The sequence below is a fragment of the Setaria italica genome, chromosome V (assembly GCF_000263155.2).
Source record: "Setaria italica strain Yugu1 chromosome V, Setaria_italica_v2.0, whole genome shotgun sequence".
In the NCBI taxonomy this organism is placed as follows: Eukaryota; Viridiplantae; Streptophyta; class Magnoliopsida; order Poales; family Poaceae; genus Setaria; species Setaria italica.
Genome location: NC_028454.1, coordinates 17,219,378 through 17,244,693, shown reverse-complemented (window position 1 = coordinate 17,244,693; position 25,316 = coordinate 17,219,378). Strand labels below are relative to the sequence as shown.

At 44.0% G+C, this 25,316-nt stretch overlaps 3 protein-coding genes and 1 long non-coding RNA gene across 5 annotated transcripts; 2 read left to right on the top strand and 2 right to left on the bottom strand.

Annotated features, from left to right (window-relative positions):
* Positions 1–212: 212 nt before the first annotated feature.
* On the top strand, positions 213–2,599 carry LOC101766388. Its single transcript, XM_004968705.2, has one exon. The coding sequence runs from the start codon at positions 260–262 to the stop codon at positions 2,441–2,443; it is 2,184 nt and encodes a 727-aa protein (XP_004968762.1). The 5' UTR covers positions 213–259; the 3' UTR covers positions 2,444–2,599.
* A 6,996-nt stretch (positions 2,600–9,595) lies between these two features.
* LOC101753143 lies at positions 9,596–10,288 on the top strand. The gene has a single exon (XM_004971770.1). It carries the CDS (start codon positions 9,596–9,598, stop codon positions 10,286–10,288), a length of 693 nt encoding a protein of 230 aa, XP_004971827.1.
* A 2,401-nt stretch (positions 10,289–12,689) lies between these two features.
* LOC105914334 lies at positions 12,690–14,853 on the bottom strand. Of its 2 annotated transcripts, XR_001163990.2 has the most exons (3): positions 13,605–14,853; positions 13,156–13,218; positions 12,690–12,968 (listed from the first exon to the last, which is right to left on the bottom strand). It is a non-coding gene; the product is annotated as an uncharacterized LOC105914334 (long non-coding RNA). The 2 variants fall into 2 exon arrangements; XR_001163989.2 differs by having other exon boundaries at positions 13,156–14,853.
* Positions 14,854–15,232: 379 nt separating this feature from the next.
* LOC101752731 lies at positions 15,233–19,741 on the bottom strand. Its single transcript, XM_022826654.1, has 4 exons — positions 19,658–19,741; positions 17,110–17,671; positions 16,925–16,973; positions 15,233–15,655 (listed from the first exon to the last, which is right to left on the bottom strand). The coding sequence occupies exons 1-4, from the start codon at positions 19,739–19,741 to the stop codon at positions 15,634–15,636; spliced, it is 717 nt and encodes a 238-aa protein (XP_022682389.1). The 3' UTR covers positions 15,233–15,633.
* Between the last annotated feature and the right edge of the window lie 5,575 nt (positions 19,742–25,316).

Here is a 25,316-nt window from a genome sequence, read left to right as displayed (position 1 = left end):
CAGTATATCATATTCAATGATATAATCTTTTGATTGTAAAGCTTGCAATAATTCTACTGCCTCAGTCCCAGGTCCCAACCTGCATGTAGGCCCCCTATGATTTACCAAAGGGATCGCTTGACTTGTAGTCTAGCCTTCTCCTGGCATGCATCCACCTGATGACCATCATGCAACTTAGCCACAGATCACAAGTCACCTGCAGGAAACAAAGACACCTTGCGCGCGCATAGATTTCCAGTTTGCAAGCAGCAAGGTAGCCATGGCCTCCAGCCTCGTGAATCTGCTCCTCATGGAGGTGGCAGCCATCGTCAGCATTGTCCTCCTCGCCATCCTCGTCGTGCTCAGCTCCTACCGCCGCCGCTCCGGCCACCCGGCACTCCGCCTCTTCGTCTGGGCCGCCTCCACCCTCTTCCTCCCGCTCGTCTCCTACGCCGTTTCCGCCGCGGCGAAGTGGGACGCCGCGCGCGTGCCGCTCCTTCTCTCCTGGACCGTCTTCCTCCAGATGCTGCGCAACACCATCGACACCGCGCGCTCCTCCACTTCGACCATCAGCAGCGGCGGCTCCAACGGAAGCAAGTTCCGGCCCTCCGTCGAGCAGCTGGCAAGGATGGGGTGGGTGGCGTTCCTTATCATCAGCAGCGGTGGCGCCGCCGGGAGCCCGCAGCTCACCGGCGTCCTCCTGTGGCTCTGGGTGCTCAGCCTCCTCAAGCTCATCCACAGGCTCGTCGCTGCTGAGCTCGCCAAGAACTCCTTCGCCGTCGGCCTCAACGCGTACCTCGTCGCCGACTACATGAAGCAACTCCACGGGCAAGGTCTAGGAGGCGGAGGCGGCCACGTCGAGGTTAATGTGCCTCCTTACTTCGTTATGGGTGAGGAGAAACTCCATATTGAGGCGAGGCCGCAGGGGTACCGCATTGACCGGACATCTCCGCCGTCGTTGTCCATTGACGGCGGCGGGCATCTCGTCACCATGGACAGGATATGTCGGCTTTCTTCATCCGGCGACCCGCTCCTCGCGTCCTGCCCGCACATCAAGGATCTCTGCCTCTCGTTTGCTCTGTTCAAGCTGCAGCTCCGGCGGTTCATCGGGTGCCCACTCGCTGAGGCCGGCTGCCACCGTGCCATGGCGTTCGTGCAGGACGGGCTCCTTAGTGGCAGCCCGGAGCGGGTGTTCCACGTGATCGAGGCCGAGCTGTCCTTCCTCGCCGACTTCCTCTACTCGAAGCTCACCGTCTTCTACGCGAGCGGGTGGTGGTTCCCGGCGCTCAACTCGATCCTCGTGCTAACCACGTGGATCAGCTGCCTCGCGGCCGGCGGTGCCATCGTCCACGACATGACGAACCGCGGCACGGCGCTCGCCGTCGACTACCTGAACCTCAGGAACTACCTGCAGGACCACGACACGGTGTTCCACGTCATCGTCGGCCTCGACGTCCTCGTCTCCTTCTCCTTCATCGTCGCTATCGTGTTCACCGAGGGGTGGGAGATCGCCAACTACGTCTGCTCCGACTGGCTCAAGGTCTCCACGATCTGCGAGTACGCGCGGCGGCCGTCGTGGCGGAAGTCGCCGTGGGCGCGTCGGAGGCTCGGCCGCGTGCTTCGGTTCCGAGCCATGCAACAATGGGACAACCGGTTCTGCCAAATGTCCATCCTGCAGCTTCGGTTCTGCTATTGCGGCTGCGTGTCCCGGCAGGTCGACCGCATCGCCAAGGAAACTGTCGTCGTGCCGGCGGCGGTGAAGGCTGCCATCGTGGAGACACTGAGAACAAACCAGGGTAGGCTCGGGAACGGCAAGCTGTCCTTGCAACGCAACGGCGTCGCCGACAACCTCACCTGGGCTTGCCGCATCAGCGCCGGCGACGACAATGCCGAGCTGGGCAGCCTATCCGAGCAGATCCTCGTGTGGCATGTCGCTACCAGGCTCGCCGAGCTCAAGCTCTCCCAGGGAGCTCATGGCAAAGTCAACAGCGACAATAATGATGGGGAAGGAGAGAGCGACCAGGTGGTGGTCGCGACGCGGCTGTCCCGTTACTGCGCCTACCTGGTGGCGCTGAAGCCGGGGCTGCTGCCCGACCACCGCGTCTGGACGGAGGAGCTCTACGAGGGCGTGGTGGAGGAAGTGACGAGGGTGCTCGCGCGCTGCGCCGGGCCGGTGGTGCGGTACGACCGCGCGGCGACGTGCCTCGGCGGGAGCATGAACTCCACGCTGAGGAAGGCGTCCAAGCTCGGGCGTCAGCTGGGTGAGGAGCTCGGCGACGAGGAGCTGACGTGGAAGGTGCTCGCCGACTTCTGGTCGGAGCTCATCCTCTACCTCGCGCCGTCGGAGAACGTGACGTCGCACGCCAAGTCGCTCTGCCGAGGCGGCGAGTTCATAACCGTGCTGTGGGCGCTGCTCGGTCACGCTGGCATTGTTGAGCGACCGGAGAGCACTGATGTCTTCTAATCATCAATTCTTAATCTTTTGTATCTGGTTTGCATATGTGAAACTGTAGATACAGGTTGCTCTTTGTTGTTTTTTTACACATTTCCGCCTTGTTCATCTGCATAAAATTGACGTTTGCTTTATACGTAGGATGTTATAATGTTACCATAACTATACATTGGCACAACCAGCTCCAGGCATTTTACTGTCTCAGAAGTAGTGTTGTCCTGTTTTGTCACATACGAAGCTAACTAACATTATGATCTGTGCTTTTCACCAGAAAGATAATTTACCGAACGTTGAATCAGTTCATGTACGTACTAAATTTAAGTGTTGCATACGGAATAGAGAATGGTGCATACAGAATCAGAAGATCTAAGTACTAAATTCCATGATTTTGTTACATATCCCTTTTTAACGTACTTTATGGTAGTCAGTTCATTTAGGTTTTTATGAGGGAGCGAGCCCGTTTGTCCCTTCACTTAAATTCCACAAGGATCAGAGTACCAAAACCAAAAGTCATTTTTGCGAAAAACAAATTAATGACACTAAGAAATACTATCCAGTTAAGCATCCGAGATAGCTTACACGGCAACGTCAACGACAGCGTCCACCGTCACATGAATAGTAAGCTATATATGTCCCGTTGTTTACCTGCTTTACGCCTGTTGCGTGCACAGCTCAGATGCACGTTGCAGGCTTTAACCCGGAGAAACTGGGCTTTTCTTCGGGTTTCTTGCAAGAAAGAGACTCCCAACCCATAGTCCAGACCAAGTTCAGAGCCCGCAGCGGGAGCACGTGGTCGCTCCGTGTTGCTGTCATGTTCGTTAGATGCTGCGGTTCTTGTGGCATCCTTTGCACGCGAATCACCAACGTCGCATGTAACGTATCTACAGGCTACACAAAAGTGCCGTCTCAAAGATGTGGGACACACAGCTTCTCGTGCATCCTTTATGCCCAAAGTTCCATCTGAAAGCTAGATAGAAAAAAGCGAGGAGAGATATGTGCACTGTGTTTTTTTATCGTACATAAAGTGAGATAGTAACCAGATACTTGGTGTGCTGCGGAAAAAAGTGGTACTCCCTCCATTCCAAATTGTAGTTTGTTTTGGTATTTTTAAGTTCATAATTTTTGCTATATACCTAGATATACATTATGTTAAATATATATAAATATAGAAATACCAAAACGATTTACAATTTGGAACCACGTATATTTGGAATCACATACATATACTACTTATTTGGCAATGATCGGTACTCTTATATTCCATTAGAGCAACTCCAAGAGGCTGCTAATCTTATCCCCAATACTTTCTTTAGGGAAAAAAAGAGAAAAAATGAACTCCAATAGTCCACTCAAAACTTCCCAAAAAATTAGCGACGCGAAAAAACACCCCACCACCCCGCATATTTTAGCGACGCGCGGTGTTCCCCCAATCCTCCCGAACTCCGTTCCCGCGCCCCCTTCCCGCGCTATTTTTTTTAGCGCGCTATCTCCTGGCGGCAGCTCTCTCCCGGCGACAGGCGGCGCGGCCTCCTCTCCCGGTGCCGGCTCTCCTCTCCCGACGACCGGTGAGCGCCATGCGGCAGCAGGCTAGGACGCGGATCTCCTCTCCCGGCGACCGGTGCCATTGACAGAGGTACCTTCGCCTCCTTGCGCCATAAGGGATTTCGATCTGCGGCTGACGCGCTTCTATGGATGGCCGGATTCGGGAGGGAGGGTAGGAGGATGTCTAGGAGGTCGGTGAACCCGAGCTGGCAGGTGGAAAATGGGGGCCTGCCGTCCGTCGACGGCCTGCTCCACCCCAAGTCGCGCTCGCCGCCCGTGCTCACCATTGCCCTCATCGTCCTAGTATTCCCCCCTCCTTTAACGCTGACGGTTTAGCTGTTCATGTCTACAGGGTGTCATTCTCGTCGTCGCCTACTTCAACAGCAGCTCAGGTCTGTTAAAGGCTCTCGGTTAGACTCGCAAATTTGTTTTTCCTAATTGATGTTGGATTGTGGAAAGTTTATAATTGCTAATTGGCAATTAGAGCGTGGCTTCTGACATCTACAAATTGAATTAACTGAATCAATACGTCATCAGTTGGCACCTATGAATTATGATTGAAATCTTATCCTTGGCTCATCTGATGGCCAATTGCATAGCCTCAATGGACCGGGCGGTGGCACAAATTTGCAGAAGGTACCTTTCGTCAACTCCAAACTGTTACTTTGCTTCTGTACTACTGCACAAATAATTTCTTGTCAAATCTTGCTGTTTTGTAGGATAATCTTCTCGAGTACAAGAACCTGCTAGCTTTCCTTAACTCAGAACAAGAAGATAATGGAGCTATCCTGCAGTCAAAAAGGACAACTGACAGCGTTGGCGCTCTTTGTGACATTGTTATGTGTCTTTGGAAGGTTATTGACAGTGCTACTGAATCTGATCCTTTTTTTAAGCGAAAAAAATGAATTCTACTGAAGATGATGCGAGAGGACCAAATTTACTCGATGGCGTGAGGAAATCAACAGCGGCGACAGGAGGTTTCCAGCCGGCGGCGTGATCCTTTTTAAAGGAACAAAACGAATTCTAAAATGCACCCAATACGATGACGTGGACTGATTTCAAATATTAAGAGACTAGTTTTTTAGTATTCTACTGTAGGGGAAGGAATTTTTTAACATAGCCCCCAATACCTTATTTTGGAAAAAAAAATTTAGCATACTCTTAAAGTTGCTCTTAGACCTCAACATTTCATCCCTACCCCTAAAAAAACCCCAAGAAGTCCGGACTGAGTCTGGTTCCATCCTGCTGGCTGCTATAGGTGGGCTGGGGGCCTGGGCATTATGAAACAATAAACTGTTAAGGCGGGGCTTGGACACTTAAGAAACAATAAGCTTCTGGGCAATACTACATGTACGCCGATTACCTCCTAGGAGGTAAGAGTTCAAATTAATCTGAGGCCCTTAAATATTAAAAAAGGCAACCAAAAGAAAAGAAACAACCGTCTCCCCATTATCACGGCTTCAATTTAGGATCGGAAGAACAGGTCCAAAATCTGCATGTGAACTTGCAATTTCTTTTCTTTTAGTTGCAACCGACGTCATAACATTTTAACAGAACACAAGTCCGCATCTGGATGGAGAAAAAAATACTTGAACATCTCCACATGACATGCAATTTGACATCTGCTTCTGCATTTCTTCTTTGAAACGAAACATCTGCATCTGCATTTCTTCTTTGAAAAGAATCATCTGCATCTGCATGGAAAAAAAAAGAGATGGCCATGACACATTTCTCCGTGCAACCCATTTACTTGACTTATGTCACATTTTTTTTCAAACAGGTCCATGTCAAATAGATATGATATCACTGCTGGAGGAACAACCATTTTAGGACCCCTTTTAAAAGGGTAGCATCGCAAGTCACAAGTCACGCTATTTTCACGCATAATACATGTGTATGTGGTTCGTGGGATTCGAACCACGACCTCCGGCCTCGCGCGAGCCTTCCTTACCATCTCACCCACACAACACACGTGATGGAGTTGGATATGTTTTTCTTTTGATGTAACCTGTGGAGAGGCTTTTAGTATCGGATAGTAATACCAACCGGTACTAAAAGTGACGACCCGATACTAAAGCCACGAGGAACTTTAGTACCAGGTTATAACACCACCCAGTACTTTTTTAATGTGATCTTTTAGTCCCGGGTGGTGTTATGATCTGGTACTAAAAGGCCTCCGGGATCTCCAAATTTAGACCCAGTACTAATCCTAGCATTAATACCGGGTCAAAAGGCAACCGGTATCAAGGTCAAGGACGAATGCTCATATTTCTAATAGTGTATAGTCCTATAGTGTGTAGAAGTTAGATCTAATAGAAAAATACTTTTCCTATTTTCAGATTTAAAAATTAGATATAATATTACCTCCTATGAAGTAATATGTTATTATATCTACATTCCACAATCATTTGGGAGTACCTTAGTGAACCCCTAAACTTGTTATAAAAAATAAACTTAATTATCACATACATCGCTGAAACAACTCGAGCGCAAGCCCAGCCTGGCCATGGCCAGCCAATTTGGAGACCCAAAATATACAAGGCTTTCTTGGGCCTAACATGCATGATCATGAGCTCAGCCTAAGCCACGCTGAGGTGATCAACAACAAAGTGAACTGCACATGAAAAGATGTGCGGTCAACAAAAGGAAGTATGGTCGAAGGCTACACACAGTCTGAATACGAATAAATTAAAAGTTAACTTGAAACAAAAATTACTGTACAAATATGGAAGACCCAGATTAAACATCTTCCAGGATGTATCATCAATTATCATAAAAGAAAATTTGGTGAGCCCGTGGTCACTGCTCTACTCTTATATGATGCCTAGCTGAACCTTGCATAAAGAAATTTACCATATTCCTAGGAAAGCTAGTCCGTTGTATGGTTTTTTTCTTTAAGAAAGGAGTTCATCAGATCAACCAATACATTCTATTCCACTTTAATTTGATATACATATATAGCAGGAAACTATAAGATACATATGTACGCTTTAGATTATAGTAGGAAGGGAAAAACAAGAAACAATAGTTGAACTTGATTCTTGTGCAGAAAAAAATAATCCCAGTACATTTCTTTTGATTACACAAGTGTGCTATACTCCTACAACACACAAGACTACAAAAACCATAACTATACTATGTACAAATTTTCACTTGACACACTTGTCAACCAAACTTTACATTGCGCGCGCTGGAGAAATGCTTAGCAGCTGCAACCATCCCGGCCGCCGGGTCGTACCCAGCACTCCCGGGCCGGCCGGAATCAGCCGCCTTATTAGTAGAGCCGAAGCAAGCGAACCACGACGCCATGGCTGACCATATACCAGAACTGGACTTGATCATCTTGTTCCCCATCAGCTGATCGCAGCGACTGAGCAATCGTAGTAAATTAAGCTTTCAGTTTCAGTTTCCTCTTCGTTCTTGTGCTTATGAGTTAGTAGAGTTACTCTCGTTGTTCCGTTTTGCAGCCATTATATAGCAGCAGCAAGTGGCTTGCACACTGCACAGCTTGCTTGCTGACCAAGGTAAAACCAAACAAATTAAATGAAGTGAGCGATGAGAGGCCAAAACGTGTATGGAGACTTGAGGTCGCTGTCGTTTGAATAGCAATCATGGTCAGTACAGAGGTATTTTTACTCGCTAGGTAACAGATGTACAGCCAATAGGTGTAGGACACTGGACACGTACGGGGGCATGGAGGGTGGGTTTGGTAGTCAACACAAGGGAGGACACCATACCAACTTGCCAGCCAAGGTTTGCTTTGACAGGGACCGGGGCTCCTGGTTGCCAAACGAGTGAAACGTGGTTTGATTAGCCTAGAGAAAACATTGGTAGTTATTCAGAAAAGAAAACATTTGCAAGTCAAAAACAGGTCGCGTACGAATTCCTCAACGAATGGATTAGAGATAAACGATCGAACGATCGACGACTGTTCTTGGGTCTTGGACTGAGATCACTGTGGTTTGACCGCATCACATGTAGTAGCAAACTGTGTAGCTAGCTAGTAGCAAGTAGGCCCGATCGCGCGCCACGTACGGCAACAGTGCTGCCGCTTTTGTGGTCAACATGGAAAATAAACTAGAAAAGCACACGAAGTGCTTGCCAAGACGTGTTGCTGATTTGCAACATATGGGAATGTTCCTGCTAGTAGTATCCACCAGCAACAACATCAGGAATCATCGTTGCCTCACACGACTATGGGCGACGCATGTTTTGATTAGACCCAGGGGCAAGGGCAAGACATCGGCCGACCTACGGCAAAGCGAGACCAAGAAGCCAACACTAACTCCTAAAGGAGGATCCCATTGCAAGGGGTCCCGGTCCCTGAGACCTAATCAGGGGGAAGCGCTCGACTTGGACGCGGCTGGAGATGGTTGGGCAATCTTATCCACGATGGGACGGGCACAGCTAGGCCATTACGAGGAGGGATGAGGTTCGGGGATGTTTGGATACCCCATGCTAAAGTTAAGCATATGTCACATCGGATGTTTGGATGCTAATTAGGAGTATTAAACATAGGCTAATTATAAAACTAATTGCACAGATGGAGTCTAATTCGCGAGACGAATCTATTAAGCCTAATTAGTCCATGATTTGACAATGTAGTACTACAGTAACCATTTGCTAATGATAGATTAATTAGGCTTAATAGATTCGTCTCGCGAAATAGCATAGGGGTTCTGCAATTAGTTTTATAATTAGCTCATGTTTAGTCCTCCTAATTAGCATCCGAACATTCGATGTGACACTGCTAAAATTTAGCACCTAGTATCCAAATACCTCCGAAGTCAAAAGGTGTCAGACCTTACCTGGCAGTTGTTCGGCATTATGCACCGCGTGCTCAACGTGAAGGCACCATACCGACATGCATTATTTCCCTAAACTCTATTAGAAATAATCTTGATTCATATGTGTATCGGTATGTTTAAATTTCATTTTGCATGTCGATTTGTGTAGGTCATGTACTAGTAGCAGATGTGTATGTGAGATGCATATACACGCTAGGTTGGTTCAGCTCATAACAAGGTGCCCACATGCCGTGTGATGCGGACGTCGCTATGCGAAGTGGTGTTGCACGTAGAAGTATTGGAGCTGGAGGCAACGACCTACGAATAAGTTAGATTTACCAAGGCTAAAGTTGTGTGAAGAAGCGGCAAGGAGAGGTCAAAGCTGTTAGCATATGCATGGATCGTGGAGTTTGGTTTGCACGGTCAGTAGTGAGAGTATTTGGTCTTCCTAGCTTGCAGGGGATGAGTCCATGCTGCGATGAGTCAAGCCGTAAAATGTGTAGCTTGACATGCATGGCCGTAACTGCCGGCTAGTGGGAGAAGTGCTACTCGTAGTATTTAGTTCCATGTATTCAATCATTTATTTTGAGCTGTAAAAGTAAGAAAGAGTCTTCGTGTCTGTCTATCAAAAGAAGCAAGTGTGCGTGTGTGTCACAACCGAGAGAGAGGGAGTGATTCCCCATCAGAGAGAAGATTAAGTGTTTGTGATAAACACTTGAACCTTGGAGTGAGCGATTCCAACAATTGGTATCAGAGCCGATGGTGATGAAGATGATGCCGCGCGACGACTCTTCCTTAAGCAAAGCCATTGTGACTCATGGGCTCGACAACGACAATGGCGATGGGGAGACTGCCATTCCCGATGCTGACAAGGATGAACTACGCGGCGTGGGCGTTGCAGATGAAGTACCTCTTACGAACTAACAGCGTATGGAGCGTCGTTGATCGTGATGAGAAGGCTACCGATGCCATGAATGTGAGCCAGAACCAGCTAGCCTTGTCGATCATCTTCCAGTCGGTTGACGACGAGACGCTATTGCGAGTTTTGGAGAAGGAGACCGCCCGTGATGTGTGGGCGGCGCTGCGCTCCATGCATGTGGGCGTCGAGCGTGTCCAAGAGGCAAGTGTCCAATCCTTGCGAGCTGATCTTGATAATCTCAAGATGAGTGATGCAAAATCTGTGGATGATTATGCTGAGAAGTTCATGATGCTAGTTGGGCATATCCGTGAGCTCGGAGATGCAGTGGAGGAGAAGTATGTTGTGAAGAAGCTGTTGCGATCTATCTCCACCAAGTTCATCAATGTTGCTTCGGCGATGGTGTTGTCCGGAGACATCAACAAGATGGCCTTAGAGGAGGCTGTTGGGTCATTGAAGGCTCATGAAGAACTGCTCAAGGGGCACAATGTCCGATCTGGAGAGCAACTCCTCATGGCAAGAGGAAAATACTTGACGCGAGGTCGAGGTCATGCTCAAGGTAGCAGTGAAGGACGCAAGGGCAAAAACAAGGTAAAATGTTACAATTGTTAGGATTTTGGACATTTTTCTTGGGAATGTCCTAAGAAAGAAAAGGAGGAGAAAGCCTTGTTGGCTCAAGGCTACGACAGCGATGAACCAACTCTTTTCCGAAGTTGTCTAGGGATAGGAGAATCAAGATTAAGGGGGGAAATGTTAGAAATAATCATGATTCATATGTGTATTATCATGTTTAAATTTCATTTTGCATGTAGTAGTGTCGATTTGTGTAGGTCACATACTAGTAGGAGATGTGTATGTGAGATACATATACACACTAGGTTGGTTCAGCTCATAACGAGGTGCCGACGTGCCGTGTGACGTGGACGTCGCCGTGCGAAGTGGTGTTGCACGTAGAAAGTGGTGTTGCACGTAGAAGCATTGGAGCTGGAGGCAACGACCTCCGAATAAGTTAGATTGGCCAAGGCTAACGTTGTGTGAAGCAGGGGCAAGGAGAGGTCAAAGCTTTTAGCATGTGCATGGATCGTGGAGTCTTGTTTGCATGGTCAATAGTGAGAGTATTTGGTCTTCCTAGCTTTCAGAGGATGAGTCCATGCTACAAGGAGTCAAGCCGTAAAATGTGTAGCTTGACATGCATAGCCGTACCTGCCGGCTAGTGGGAGAAGTGCTACTCGTAGTATTTAGTTCCATGTATTCAGTTATTTATTTTGGGCTGTAAAAGTAAGAAAGAGTATTCGTGTTTGTCTATCAAAAGAAGCAAGTGTGAGTGTGTCATAGCTGAGAGAGAGGGAGTGATTCTCCATCAGAGAGAAGATTAAGTGTTTGTGCTAAACACTTGAACCTGTGAGTGAGCGATTCCAACAAACTCGTGATGTGAGCCTAAGCAGTGTTGCCGCATCATCGACAATCCTGGATTCTAACCATAACAAGACAAGACACGCTGGACATAGGAGATGAGATGAAACACTTGATTTGAGGGACCCCTTCTCTTGCTGTAACCATGTATCTCCCCTGGAGTATAAGAGGGAGGCAAGAACATTTATTTACTCTCTCTCTCTCACTCTTCACACACACAACACGTTTGTAACCCTCTACTGAAAACATTGAGCACTTGAGCTCAAGAATACGAAACAACAGTCTGAATGGACCTAGGGAACATTGCCTGAACTAGTATAAGTATAACTCTTGAGTCCTTGAAGCTAGGCCATCCGAACTACACACGTGATGTACATTTAACTAGTCAGTGGTACGAAATATTGATAGGAGCAGCGTACCATGTATGAGATTTCAAGGTCAGTTAAGTAACAGTAGATGCTTGGAATTGAAGGGGATGAGGTGAGGGAGCCACTATTTTTGGCTTCACCATTCACGTTCATTTCCAAAACGGCTTCATGGGGGCTTCGCTTGAGAGGTCAGTTTGCAAATAACCACTTGCTAGAGCTATAAGTGAAGCCGTCGATGGAGCCGTTGCTAAAGCCCTACCAAAGAGGCCCTAAGACCCTGTCACTTGTATACGCATTAGCACATGCGCACCATAGTGTTCTTCTTTTGCTCCTTCCTTAGGTGACATATGGAGAATTTGTCACCTTTGTTAACAAATAATCGCACCATGCCGGACTACTACAGTCTGTTAACAGGTTGAATTTTCTATTTGCAAGTAAAACTACATTAACGTTGATAACTATTATTCAGCCCTGTCGTGACGCCTATAATGGGTTACAATATTACTATTTTGGTTGCAATATGGATCAATTGCATCTATGTATGGTCATTGACAGATGGTTGCATTTAGAACGGTGCAATAGGTTCTTGCATCCTTTTGGATGTGGTGTTGCAATATGGTGGTTTTGCAATGCACGTAAAAAAACTAATGCAACCGCGATATGGTTGCAAGTACGGATATTGCGACTAGCAGAATCATTGCATAAGTTACTGTTGCAATGAAAGACGTGGATGCAATATAACAGTATTGCCACTAATGAACTTGTCGCAAAATAGTTTTATTGTCACCCCATAGTTACGTGGGAATATGACCATATTGCCATGCAATGCTCTCCAGCATTAAATAAATATTGCAACGTAACAAATTTGGTGCCTAGAGTCACAATTGCAACGTTCATTTGCTGGTGGCAAAAAAGGTAAAAAATGAATCATTGTTGGTGGTAATAGATGGAAAATGCAACGAATCACTGTTGGTGGTAATAGATGAAAAATGTAATGAATCATTATCGATGGTAGACACGTCCTATAGCAACACATAAAGTTTGTGGCAATAATGTATATTGCAACAACAAACATAAAGTTTGTGGTAATAATGTATATTGCAACAACAAACAGTGGTTGTGCAGTGGTTTGTTGCAACAAGGGCATTTTAACTAGCGCCTTTTTAATTTTGTTTTGTAGCCTGAAATTTAATTATTTCTACAAAATAATTGTGCCATGAGTATATATTTCATCATCACATATAAGAACTCAAACCTTCATTAACTTCTAATATATGTCTCAACCAAAGTAATAACACAATGACAATAAAAACATCATCTCTGACTACAAGTGCAACTATGTTTGGCATAATAAAATAAAACTAAATATGAGTTCTCTTATTGATCTATTCATTCCTAACGGCACTGGCAGTCACCAATAAACCTTTCTGTAATTCTTCATTCTTCTAGTAGTCCATCACCAGCATATAGGCATAAAGTTTTCTCTAAATATTTTGGTTGTCCACGCTTTCCTGCAATTCATGAACACACATAGAATTCAGAGGCACACATATGCTTATGTTTTAGTACAGATCAGTAATCACCTATGAATGAACACACATGTTATGTTAATTTAATTATATCACACCGAATGGTGTATCATGGTATAAAATTTTAGATTAACCGTATGAACTGTAAATGACTCATGACAATGGCTACCTGTTAGCAAAAATGTAAGGGCATTAAAGATAAGTACTCCTTTTTTCCACATGACTTGAGTCTCTGCACAAAACAAATATATAAGCAAAGTATATGAAATATGAAGCCAATAGAGCTAAAAATTTGCAGGGGAAAATATATCAGAGGGACAGCAACAAATTGAATAGGCAACATGATCACTGAAAAAGTCACCCTCAGTAAGTGACTAGACAATTTAGAAGGTAAGATTGACTAATAAACCTATAGTTTGCTTCAGGTATCATCTCTACAGGATTAGAAAAAATATTCTTATCTCAGGTGTTAACAAATAAAAAGTGCTAACTAAGGAAAAAAAGCTAGCATATAGTATGCCATAGATGATACCTTCTGTAACTAAACACTGGACAAAAATCATTACTGAAAACTGAAAAAACCTCTTATTTGAAACGGAAACTTAAAACTGAACGAACCTCAATGACGTGTAGTCTACAGAGGAACATGGTTGTAGCCTATGTAGCTGCTTTCTTCCAAATTTATTATTCAAATAGTTGAAATGCCCGTGCGTTGCTATGGGTCTTTACATGTTCTCAGCTTATTATTCCCTTGTTTCATGTATGGCCGCTTAGCATCTATATTGATGTTGTCGCTTCCACGCACGCCACCACTGCAGATTGCGATCTATATGACAGTGAAGAGCCGCATGAGAGGGTGGTGTTCCGCTACTTGATGGCGTCCAGCCATCCACCAACTACTGGAATTTCGTGATTTCCTTAGAGTTTCTCATTTCGTAGGAAGATTTAGAGCACCCAAAAGAGATATATTAAAATAAAAAACCTCATGATGTTTGAAGTTTAGATAACTTGATATTGAATACAAAGGTAACTAAATGAAGCTATAATGTGAAAATGTTAAATCACCAAGAATTGCACAAACTCTCTTGAGTAATACGCAAACATACGGAATGAATGAAATAAGACAGAGGAGAATGATTAGTAGCATAGAATTGGCAAGTACAGAAATCATACCTTTTGTAGTGTTAAAATCATCATCCCATGAGAAAACCAAAAAAATTATATATAAACGTTGTTTGTTTTCGAATGAAAATTGTGCAGCTTCTCAAACTTTCGGCAGAAGACAAAATACTTTGGTAAAATATTGGTTTCTTAAAAATTTACAATACACATTCTTATAGAAAAAAGAAACCTAGCAACATAGGTTTAGTTTGTTTACTTCAGATTCAGAGTTGCTCCAAGGCAACAGGTTGCAAATTATTGAAATTAGTAAAACAACCTGCAACCTACAATTAGCTGCAAAATAACACACAATCTGAAATGTGAGAATATTACTCAACAAAAATAAAAAAATATTAATGTGCAGCAAATTAACTATTTATGTGTAACCAAGAAAATATTTCGTAGACTGCCAACAAAGACACAAAGTTCAGAACACTGCTTACACAAGAAAGTCTTCAGCACACGCTGAATGGCAGCAATGAAGAACAATTCCTTGATCTGTATGCACTTGATTTCCAGAAGGAACAACACTCAATGTTTTTTTTCCCAAAATCTGCTATTTCTGAAAGGAAACAATTTACTGAGGGGGTGTTTGGATATGAGGCGCTAAACTTTAGCAGAGTCACATCGGATGTTCGGATGCTAATTAGAAGGATTAAACATGAGGTAATTACAAAACTAATTGCATGGATGGAGTCTAATTCGCGAGACGAATTTATGAAGGCTAATTAATTCATCATTAGCAAATGGTTACTGTAGCACCACATTATCAAATCATGGACTAATTAGGCTTAATAGATTCGTCTCACGAATTAGACTCCATCTGTGCAATTAGTTTTATAATTAGACTATGCTTAATACTCTTAATTAGTATCCAAACATCCAATGTGATAGGTGCTAAAGTTTAGCACAGTGTTTCCAAACACCCCCTGAGTTGATAGCCAGCAAGAAGCTAAATCAGACAATATAAACTGTTACGTGATATATGATTCGTTCCAAAACATCATGCTTAGGAATTATGAATGAAAGCAGGGTTTCTATCCTCCCCGAGTTGCCCTGAGAGGATATCTTGACATTCCGTAATGTAAATCAAACAATCAAAATGCAGGTCTATACTCCGTATAAAACAAAATGCAGGTTTATACAAAACAAAGTTATGTCTTATATTTGCACAATAATATATAACATAGGTCACCGTTTTCTTAAAGCTATATAGCTCTCTATATGAGCAATTCTGTTAGTGAAGCAGTTTGGAAGAAGTATTTCAGTTGGTGAAGAGTCTGTGCATATACTGAAGTAGTATTTCAGCTAGTGAAGTGTATGTGCATATACTGACGTAGTATTACAGTTGGTGAAGCTGGACTCTGGAATATGAAGTGTTTCACTTCAGACCATGCCATTCCTCTTTCCAAAAAAGTCCTGGGCACCTTTCTAGTATCATCATAGCAAAATAACCTTCATATCCAAGCCTTCCCAGTTCTCCTCTTCACAAAGCATGCACCTTAAAACTGTAAAAGCATACAGAATGAGGATTGAGGTACATATTAACTAGATTAGTGGAACTTGAACCAAACATGAGGTGATAGGTTTTTTTTTTCTAAACTATGGTCGACTCTATATATTGTTCAGACATCGTTCTTGATTACTAATGCCTTATAATATGTATAATACACGAAGAATTTCAGGGCTCTCTGATTTTATATTTTTAACACATGCCCTAAATAAATGTCTGTGCCTTTATCTACAGTAAAATTTAAAATAGTCTGTTGCACAGTAGAATCACTATTTCATCAGGTGCCTTGACAAAATAACGGTATATCACTTTTGCACACAACTATTGATTAGGCATATACTACCAAAAATCTGCTTTGGTTTTGATATCAATGCAATTATTTACAAAAAGAAGCATTTTAAAATAAGGGAGACATGGTCACATGGAGTAGTAGGGGAAATGGTTCCATCTGAAGATTTCAAAGATAAAATGATAATGCAGAGCCTCACCATTCTGCTGGTCCGTTCCAATCCAACACCACTACCACAGGAAACCAACACATGAGGGCAGGTACATGCCACAACTTAGAATTTAGGCCTTTGTGCTCTCGTGCTTCTGAAAAGCCAAAAGCATTTGGAGCTATCAATCAGACTCACAGCCTCCCAGCTCTAGTCAAAGTAGCTAGGATCTTTGCCATTTGTACTCTAAATATCTATATTTATCCTGATACTACATTAGCATGGTAAGGGTAAAGAAAAGGTGCGGATTGATGGTCACTCCTTGTGCTCAGTGGTTGCAACCAATCTCTCCCTCTCCTGCTAACTTATTTCTCAGCCCAGTTAGGGAGTAGTTTCTTGGGTAGGCATAGCACCATGCTTATGCCAAGCATTCTTGGCATATTGAGATCACAAATATACATGTTAAACTAAACTGACTTTTCAAAATTAATAAGCACGTGCAGAAAGTAAAGCAAAACAAGAGTAGTACGATGTCAATATAAGAGTAGATATATCAGTTCAAGTGCTTGCTGTTATTCTGAAACACAAAGCGCCAAAGGGATATCTTTCACACTGAAATATTTAAGCATTGCAGAAGAGCTATGCAGCGTGATGATCAAGAGTTCTGGACATGCTCTGGATGCAGACAAAGACACTGAATCAAAGTAAACCCATGCTCAGGCGACACAAGAGACAAAAAGACATTATGTAGTGATCTATGCAGCCCAAAAAACATATCTGCAAGCCTCCCAACTGAACCAAGAGCAAGAGCAATGTCAAGCATTCACCTGTGCAAATCCCCTTGGCGCACTTGAGCAATCACGGCCAGGGGAAGAGCTGCAAGCGACACCAAATTAAACACTGTCAAATAAAATTAAACAGTGCAGGGGCACTCACGATTGGAAAGGGATGGGAGGTAGGAGGTGGAGCCCCAGCGCGTGATTGACGAGAGATCAAGAAAGGGCGTGCAAACCTTGCTGGCATGTCCGCGAATCAAATGAGGCTCTGGAGATGATGCCAACAGCTGCAGCAGGAACGCAGCCATGGATCTCCCGTCCCGCAGGTAACGCACCGCCGGCAGATGGAAGGCGGGTCCGATTGGATCGGAGGCCGGAGATGAGGTGAGGGCAGGGAGCTTCTATGTCCTCTGGCCACTGGCAGGATGGATGGAGGCACCGATCGAGCAAGTGCGGGCGGATGAGTCTCAGGAAAGAGGAGGCGGCGGTGTCGGGCGATGAGAAGGTGCGGAGGGAGAAGAATGTACGGCGAAGAGGTGGACGGGGATGGCCTCCGAAGTGGTGGATGGCGAAGAGCCCGAGAGCACAACGAGCAGCAGGAGAGGAGGGGCCGTTGGAGTCCCCGGGCTCCTCCACCGCGGATCCGGCGTGGCGGCGCACGGAGGCGGCACGGTCCGGGCGGAGGTGGCCCGGTGTGGCGTTGGAGCATAGGAGGCATTGTGGATTAGGAAAGAGGCGGCGTGCGGAGGGGGAGGCAGAGTTGGAGGCGTAGGGAGACGTGCGGAAGAATGAACGGTGCTGAGATGTTTACCCATTGACGTGGAAGGAGAAAATTTGATACGAGGGTGGGAATCGATCGCAACGAGGGCCACGGGGGAGGGTGACGGGACGTAGAAAAAACAATGCCTTTTCATTTTTTTATAAGTAAAGTAGTATAAATTTTATTATTGCACACAAATAATTATCTTATATGCACCAAATTATTTTTTTATATGTAATAGATTACGGATAAGTTGCCTTCTAGATATTTCAAAAATTTAAGAACTAATTTAGTATTTTCTATATGTTAAATGAATTTCTACATGGTTATCGAAATTAACTCCAAATTGAACTACATGTGCATCTAATAGGATAAAAAAATTAAAATATATATATATGTTGTTATTGGTGGTGTGTACATGTTTACGAGGCACGAGTCATATAGATTAACTACCTGCGTTAGTCCATCTCCAGATTCAATTTTTTTCTCAAGCATTGCTTATGGATTAAGTACATGCATTTATCTAGGTTATTAGTTTGTAGTGATCTTCCTGGTTATTGGATTCATCTTATTTGGCAGGAATCACATAAAGCAATTAATATACTTAATTTGAGAATTGGCTTTGAAAAGTTCAGAATGTATTGTGCTATTGACTAGACTATCTGTGCTGGATAGTAAAAAATTCTGTTAAGGATGTACCCACCAGTTGTACATGTGACCAAATAAATGTGGGAGTTTTAAACCATAAAAGAGTTCTGTATAATAGGATGCATTTCAATGATGATGGTGGTATCCTAAAAGACTTACTCCAGTTAATTCTTAGAACTACCAAGCATAGTAAAGTTTCTTAAGATTAATAAATTTCTGTGATGACTGAACTTATATTGTGCTTCCCCTTTTTCCTAGCTCAAGCTTTCCGAGTCGCATGAACCATATGTGTTAATGTCATATATCTTATAGAAGTTAGAGCTTAGTCAATGTTAGTGAGCTTGGATAGGAGGCTGCCTCTGCCTCTGCCTATGTTTACTGCATTCAACATATATGGTGGTAATCTGATGCAATTCGCAGCTTCAAAGACTAGCCAAGCCATACTTCAAGAACCATAACAACTAAATTGTTGAACATCCCTGAACTACCAGTGACACCACAGAGTGGTAGAGGGACTATTAATGATGAGGTAAATTTTTTCTCACAATCTACACATTCGTTTTTGAGAATAAAAAGAGATGCAATTTGTCAATTTTTGTGTCCAAGCATCTAACTTTCTATGACTTTCTTATATGTGCAAAAATTGTTATTTGGTTCAGTTGTCAGCATAATATTTCACGTGTATGAATTAAATAGTCAAATAATGTTTATTGTAATATGATTCATGTCAATTCTTCTTAGGTACCAGGCATGCGTATAAAGCTTTCATTTGTGATATTCTTCTTATATGGACTTCTAGAGTAGCTTGAGCAAAGAGTTAACTTGTGATGGCCAAGGATGCATCAAGTTACATATGCTATACAGACTTGCTATTGGAGTTGATACTAAATGGACATTCTATTACACCCTGTACAGGAAGTTGGAAGGTGCACATATCACTGTTCTTTGCAAAAGGTTATTCAGTGGTGAACTAGCTGCCACCAACGCCACCCGCAGTACTCATGGAATGGAAGGCTGCGTCCTGCTCTCCCGCATCACCTTTCAGGAGTATGAATTGAAGCTGAAGCCTACGGTTGCTGGTGTGCAGGGTACTAGCGGCTCAGAGATCTTCAGCCAGTAGCATTTCTTGGTGTTAATTTGAGACTGCTGGACAACAATCCAAATGATATTGCCATATAAATAAATTTCAGTGATATTGCTAATATCATGTTTTGTTATCGTAGCATCTGTTATTTGAGATGGATATTATTGCCTTTCATTACCTAGGACAAACACAATAAAAGAATTATGCCACAGTAGTATTATTTGTCAGAAATTTACAGTTAATAAAACTTTTCCTAAAAAATAGCATGGAAATTGACGGAAGTCATACTTACAGCTGCAATTGAAGGCACACCAGATTGTTCAGGAGAACCATCCATTCCCAAAATTTTAGTTGGGACTTTGGATATAAGAGGCATTGTAGGGGATGATTCAACTTGGAGCATTGAATTTAAACCACCAGTTAATGTGCTTATGTACTTTAATACTCGCCTTCTACTGCTATTATGTAACTGTATATTATGTTACCATGTCACTTATTTCAATAATAGCTAGTTTACTTTCGCACACAAGTAAAGGCAATGTGATTGTGATTACTATACAGTTATCCTACTCGATTCCCATTCCAATCTGCTGCCTTTGCATTGGTGAGTATATAAGAATAGTTACACATCTTCTTTAAAGTTAATATTTATACTATCGCATGCAGGCATTATTCATCATTATTAAGTATCATAATTTCTTCTGTCACATCAAGACATATAGATCTAAACATAAATATATGCAATGATCTAATTAGAGCCACCAATTTTACTTTTTCCCCCAAAATATATCACATTCTTGACACTGGTGCGCGAATATCAATCCTTTTAATGAAGATTTTACGTAATTGGTTGAAAGATTAGCCCGCCAGGGGCGCGCTCTAGACTCTACTGTATATGATATACAATGCCCACGAATAAATTTTAGGGGCAATACAAATATTCTGGCAACCAAATATACTCAAATGTAGCCACATATGATGTTGGTGGCAATAGAACCTCAACGGATGCAACGGATGACTTTTTCGATGCAATATAATAAGATCTTGACGCAGGATAAGATTAAAGCAACACAGTTTCATCGTGGCTATGTTCACAACTACTCACAACTAATCTTTTTTTGGATGCAATATAGCAACAGCTATTGCAACACAGGTCAAGATTGAGACAATGTAATTACAATGTGGCCATATGCACAACAACTTGCAACCAAATTTACAATGGTGCAACAACGCCTAGCTATCGCAACACAAAATCAATATTATCACAACTCAACACTAGTCGTGGCAGTAGGAACCTATACTCGCAACCACCTTTTCCACTGTAGCATTAGCGCCTCCCTCTTGCAGTAGAGCTTATGACTAATGCAACACACAATTTTTGTAGCCATAAGGCCCATATATTCCTACCAATTATGCCGTTGGTTGCCATAGAACCAAATACAGCAACCAAATATGTGGTGTTGCGAAAATAAGTGGTGCTAAAAGGGTCAAATCTTGTACTTATGTTGGAATCATAAGGTTGACGGGCGGGACTTTGTAATATGTTCCGAATTGGTGGATGCCACATCTGTTTAGAGGAAAAATGCTAAGGCCGAAATGTGTTAGAGTTGTAGTCAAGTGTTTGAAAGTACTAAACACATACCGAGTATGGGATCGGGAAATCTAGTACCTGATTGAACTAGGGTGTAGACTTTATCTCCGCTCTCTCTGGAACCGGGTTCCCCTGATGCATCATGTGGGTACAAGTGCAGCCTCGGTACGACATCATTTCAGGATCGTTGGGGAATTGTATCCAAGGGAAGTGGGCCCTGGATACGTGTCGGGGATCAATGGAAACGGTTGATATATGTGAACCCGGCGTGGTACGCATATGTCGTGGGTTTGGGTCCACCTTGCAAGGTTAATAAATTCGATTCGAATCGTCTGCTTCTCACAGTTTGTGACTGCTTGACCGCCTTTCTGCACTGAGTAAGAAGATGAACAAGGATGATGATTAATACTGATGTTTGATTAATTTGCTTGTTCTACCATGCTTGCTTACAATAGGTGCTTACCTAGAATGGTTAATCAAGTAGAACTTGATGTTAAAACTTGAAAGTAAGGATCCCCTTTATAAGCTTTTGGCAAAAACAAACCCCTCAGCCAAAAACCCTTGCATGTCTAGGAGTCGGTGGATTAGAAACCACCTATCGGGTAAGTCTTGTTGAGTATTAGTATACTCAGCCTTGCTTGTGGCTATGTTTCCAAGTAATGTTGATGTGAATGACTTGGTTGCTAGGATGGATGGTTGAGTGGGACCCATCCTCGGTGAGCGAGGACCGTGGTGAGTGATATCATGGACAGCTTCACCATGGTATTGTATATCGATGATTAGAACTATCGCTTATTTTCCGTTGCATTTGAACTCTCTTTATGGTTTTGAACTCTAAAACTAATTTATGCATTTGAACTCGGTTGTAATAAATTAATTTGGGACCTCTGTAATATTTCATCAAGATTGTTGTAATCTCTGAACTCGCCTTCATGCGAGTATGCTTGTTTCGATTGAAAATACATGATTGTATCAGGTGAAACCCGACAGACTACCATTTTTATTCAATTAAAGTGTCTATTCGCATTTGAGGCGATGTTTAGCACACTTTAGCTGGGTAATTTGGGTGGTTTTGCCACACTACGGCCTTGAGGAGGGCGCCGACAAGCTACCGGCATTCACTGGTGGGTCCCCAGTCTGGTGGGAGTCATGGAGGTGGGGCTACCAGGAGCCCGACAATGACAAGGTGGATGCCATCATCTAGGTGCTGGTGGAGAGGGTGCGACCTGGGGTGTCCGGCGTGGGGGTTGTCTGGACCTTCATCGAGCGGCGGATGGTGCCACTCAAGAGGAGGGCCCACCGCTTCTTCGAGTACTTTGGCGTGATGGACAACTCTCAGGAGCACCCATAAGTCCTCCCCACTAATGAGATTTCGGCGTGGGTGCATGAGTTGATCAACATCCGGGTGCCGATGCCCACGGCCCTGGTGGGGCACCTGCAGGCCTTTGCAGCGAACCTCGCTCCCAACCTTGCGAGTCCCCGACCTGGCCATTTTCATTCTACACTTTCCATTCATGAGCGTTCGGAGGCTCGAGCTGCTGTTGGTGCGCAGGGGCTCGGGCAGCCAGTGTCCCTGGTCCGTGACCTGGACGGCAATTCTTGGGGCACCGAGTAGGCCGTTGCCGAGTTCCGCGCTGACAAAGAGTAGTATAAGAAGATTCGCACGATAGGAAAATTTGCACGCGACAGAAGAAGATTCACGAAAGCGCGTAGCGTCGTCGCGCGCGCTGCGACCAGGGTTGCCCTCCGACGATGAGGAGGATGACGAGGATCTTTTCGACAAGGGGGTCCTTTGTGCTTCATAGGAGGGCCTTCTCGAGCTCCCTCCCACGACCGCTGACAATGGGGATGTCAGGATTGGAGCAGGGAAAGGCGGGAGCGCGGCCCCGGCGCAACATCGGGTGTCCCAAAAGTGGGCCGCTGTTGACTTGGGCGCCGGGACGAGAGCGAAGCGCGCCCAAGATCCTTCCTACCGGGGGCCTGATCGGCCCTCCTCACGCTCGGATGGCTATCGTTCCAAGAGATTGCGGTCGTCCGCTGGCAAGGGCCATGGGTTAGGAACCCCCGAGCAGCTGCCACCACCAACGTCTGGCGCCCCACCTATAGGGCATTAACTAAATTACCACATCACACTAAGGCCGTCTTGACCTCAGACGAAATGCATGGGCAGGTTCTGATCCTTGGTTGGCATACAAATCTCACTTTTTTTTCCTTTTTCTTTCTGTTTTCTAATTATTTTCTTTGTTTTATTCATCTTTCTTCCTGTATTTCCTGTTTCTGTTTTTCAGTGGATTAAGTGTGTGAGTGCTATAAAGACATTACTACTGGTTTGTTTTTTCTTCTCTTCTTTCTTCAATCTCTCTAATAATTAATCTTTTTCTATATTTGTTATTCTATCTTTTTTGCCTATTCTTTACCTATCATGTTATTTCATTTATGGTTTAATTTTCACTCTTCCCTTAATTACTTCCTATACTTATAATCCAAATTAATACAAGATTTTAGTATTTTTTTCTCTTTCTATGATTCTTTTTTTTTGCTCCTCAAACTTTTTCACAACATAATCAAACTTATCCAGCAGCAGTCAGGGATATTTTCTCAAATATGTAGGATAATTGCATATCATTGCATTAAAATAGAAGAAAGGGCAAAATAGCTGTACAACACGTACACACTTGCCCCTAGAGGGTTCTTAGATCACATTCACGCCCGAGAAATAGTCAAAAATGATCACTAGCCTTACTAGGCTCTATCCATCGGTTGGACCTGCAACGACCAGGGCGCTTAGCCGTTTAGCACCTGCCAGCATCGAGAGGTCTAGCTTCCCCTTTGCAAGGAGGGCTGATTGATCATTGCGGGAGATATTATTGAACACAACCTCATTTCGTGCCTTCCAGATTGTCCAAGCCCCCAACTGAAACCTCATTCCGTGCCTTCCAGATTGTCTAAGCCCCCAATTGAAACCCTTCTTAGCTCATGTTCCCACCGTGTTACTAGCTTGCTGCCACCAAGAGACATTGGTAGAGAACTCATATTCCATCCAAAGTTTTTTACCCCGATTGTCTTTGGACCCAGGAGTAAAGGCCTTTTAGTCCTAGTTGGTAATATCAACCAGGACTAAAGGGGCTCTTTAGTTCCGATTGTAATGGTTAGTGGGATGAGGGGTTTTTTTATCCCGGTTGAAAATAGCACCGTCTTATTCTTAAAGCTAGTACTATCTTGTTGTGTGACCTACATGAAATCATCACCGTCTTGTTGTGTGACCTCCTGCAGCCCAACAATGCTTAGGAGAGGGTGCCAAAATTGCAGTCAGGGATATGATGATAATGCACTGACTACCCCATATGCTTGTGTGATGCTTGCCCTCGAGCATAAGAATTGAATAACACAAGCCACTAGTGTAAGAAAAAATATGTTTGGATGTCTTCCAAGAAATAATTTAATAACCATCAGTGTCACATCGGTCAATCAACAGATCATCTGATGAAATTCAGGGAAGCCATTGTAACACCCTAGTTTTACCTAGTTTTAATCCAGGCAAGTATGGTTTGTGATATTATCATTTACGGAGTTGTTAGTGTCTGGACGTTTGATGGAAAATTTTTCATCGGACGCTCCAACACTACTAGAGAACTAACCTTCTATCCAATGTTTTTAGTCCCAGATGATTTTGGACCCGGGACTAAAGGTTCACCAATAGGGACTAAAACTCAGCCCCGATAGGGACTGGCGTGGGGCTCACCAACTAGGACTAAAGAGCCCCTTTAGTCCCAGTTGTACAGGCCAGTGGCCCTGGGCAATCTGGAGGGGCCTTTTGTCCTGGTTGGAAACACCAACCGGGACTAAAGGGGGGCCTTTAGTCCTAGTCGGTGTTTCCAACCGGGATAAAAGGGTCCCTACCCTCATTCCGTGCGCCCCGCTCCACCTTTTCCTCTCTCTCACGCCTTATCTCCTCCTCACACCGCGCGCCCTTATCTCTCTCACGCCTTCTCTCTCTCTCCACCAGCTATTAATGGCAATTGTAATTTTTTGTCTTTATCTGCATTGATGGTAAGACACTAGACTAATTTTTGTTTCATATTTTAGGTGGCCATGGAAGAATCCTATCTGCGTGCTAATAAGATGTTCGTCGACCACAACCAGGTGATTGTTTTTCATTTGTTGAGCACAATCAGATAGTTTGGCGTATGCTTAGTGCCTTTGTTTTATTGACACATTGTCTCGGATGTAGGTTGAAGCTGATAGAGTGTATTCTTCTTATCTAGAACTTAACCTTGAAGAGGTTGAACCATGTCTATCAAGACCAAAACGGTAATGTACTTGAATAAAGTGCTATTAATATATCTTTGTACTCATTTGA

Coding starts and splice junctions, on each gene's coding strand:
- LOC101766388 (XM_004968705.2), top strand. CDS start 260: ATGGCCTCCAGCCTCGTGAATCTGCTCCTCATGGAGGTGGCAGCCATC.
- LOC101753143 (XM_004971770.1), top strand. CDS start 9,596: ATGGCGATGGGGAGACTGCCATTCCCGATGCTGACAAGGATGAACTAC.
- LOC101752731 (XM_022826654.1), bottom strand. CDS start 19,741: ATGCCTCTTATATCCAAAGTCCCAACTAAAATTTTGGGAATGGATGGT. Junction 16,974..17,109: donor TTCGCGGACATGCCAGCAAG/GTTTGCACGCCC, acceptor TGTCGCTTGCAG/CTCTTCCCCTGGCCGTGATT. Junction 15,656..16,924: donor CGCCAAGGGGATTTGCACAG/GTGAATGCTTGA, acceptor ATGCTTTTACAG/TTTTAAGGTGCATGCTTTGT.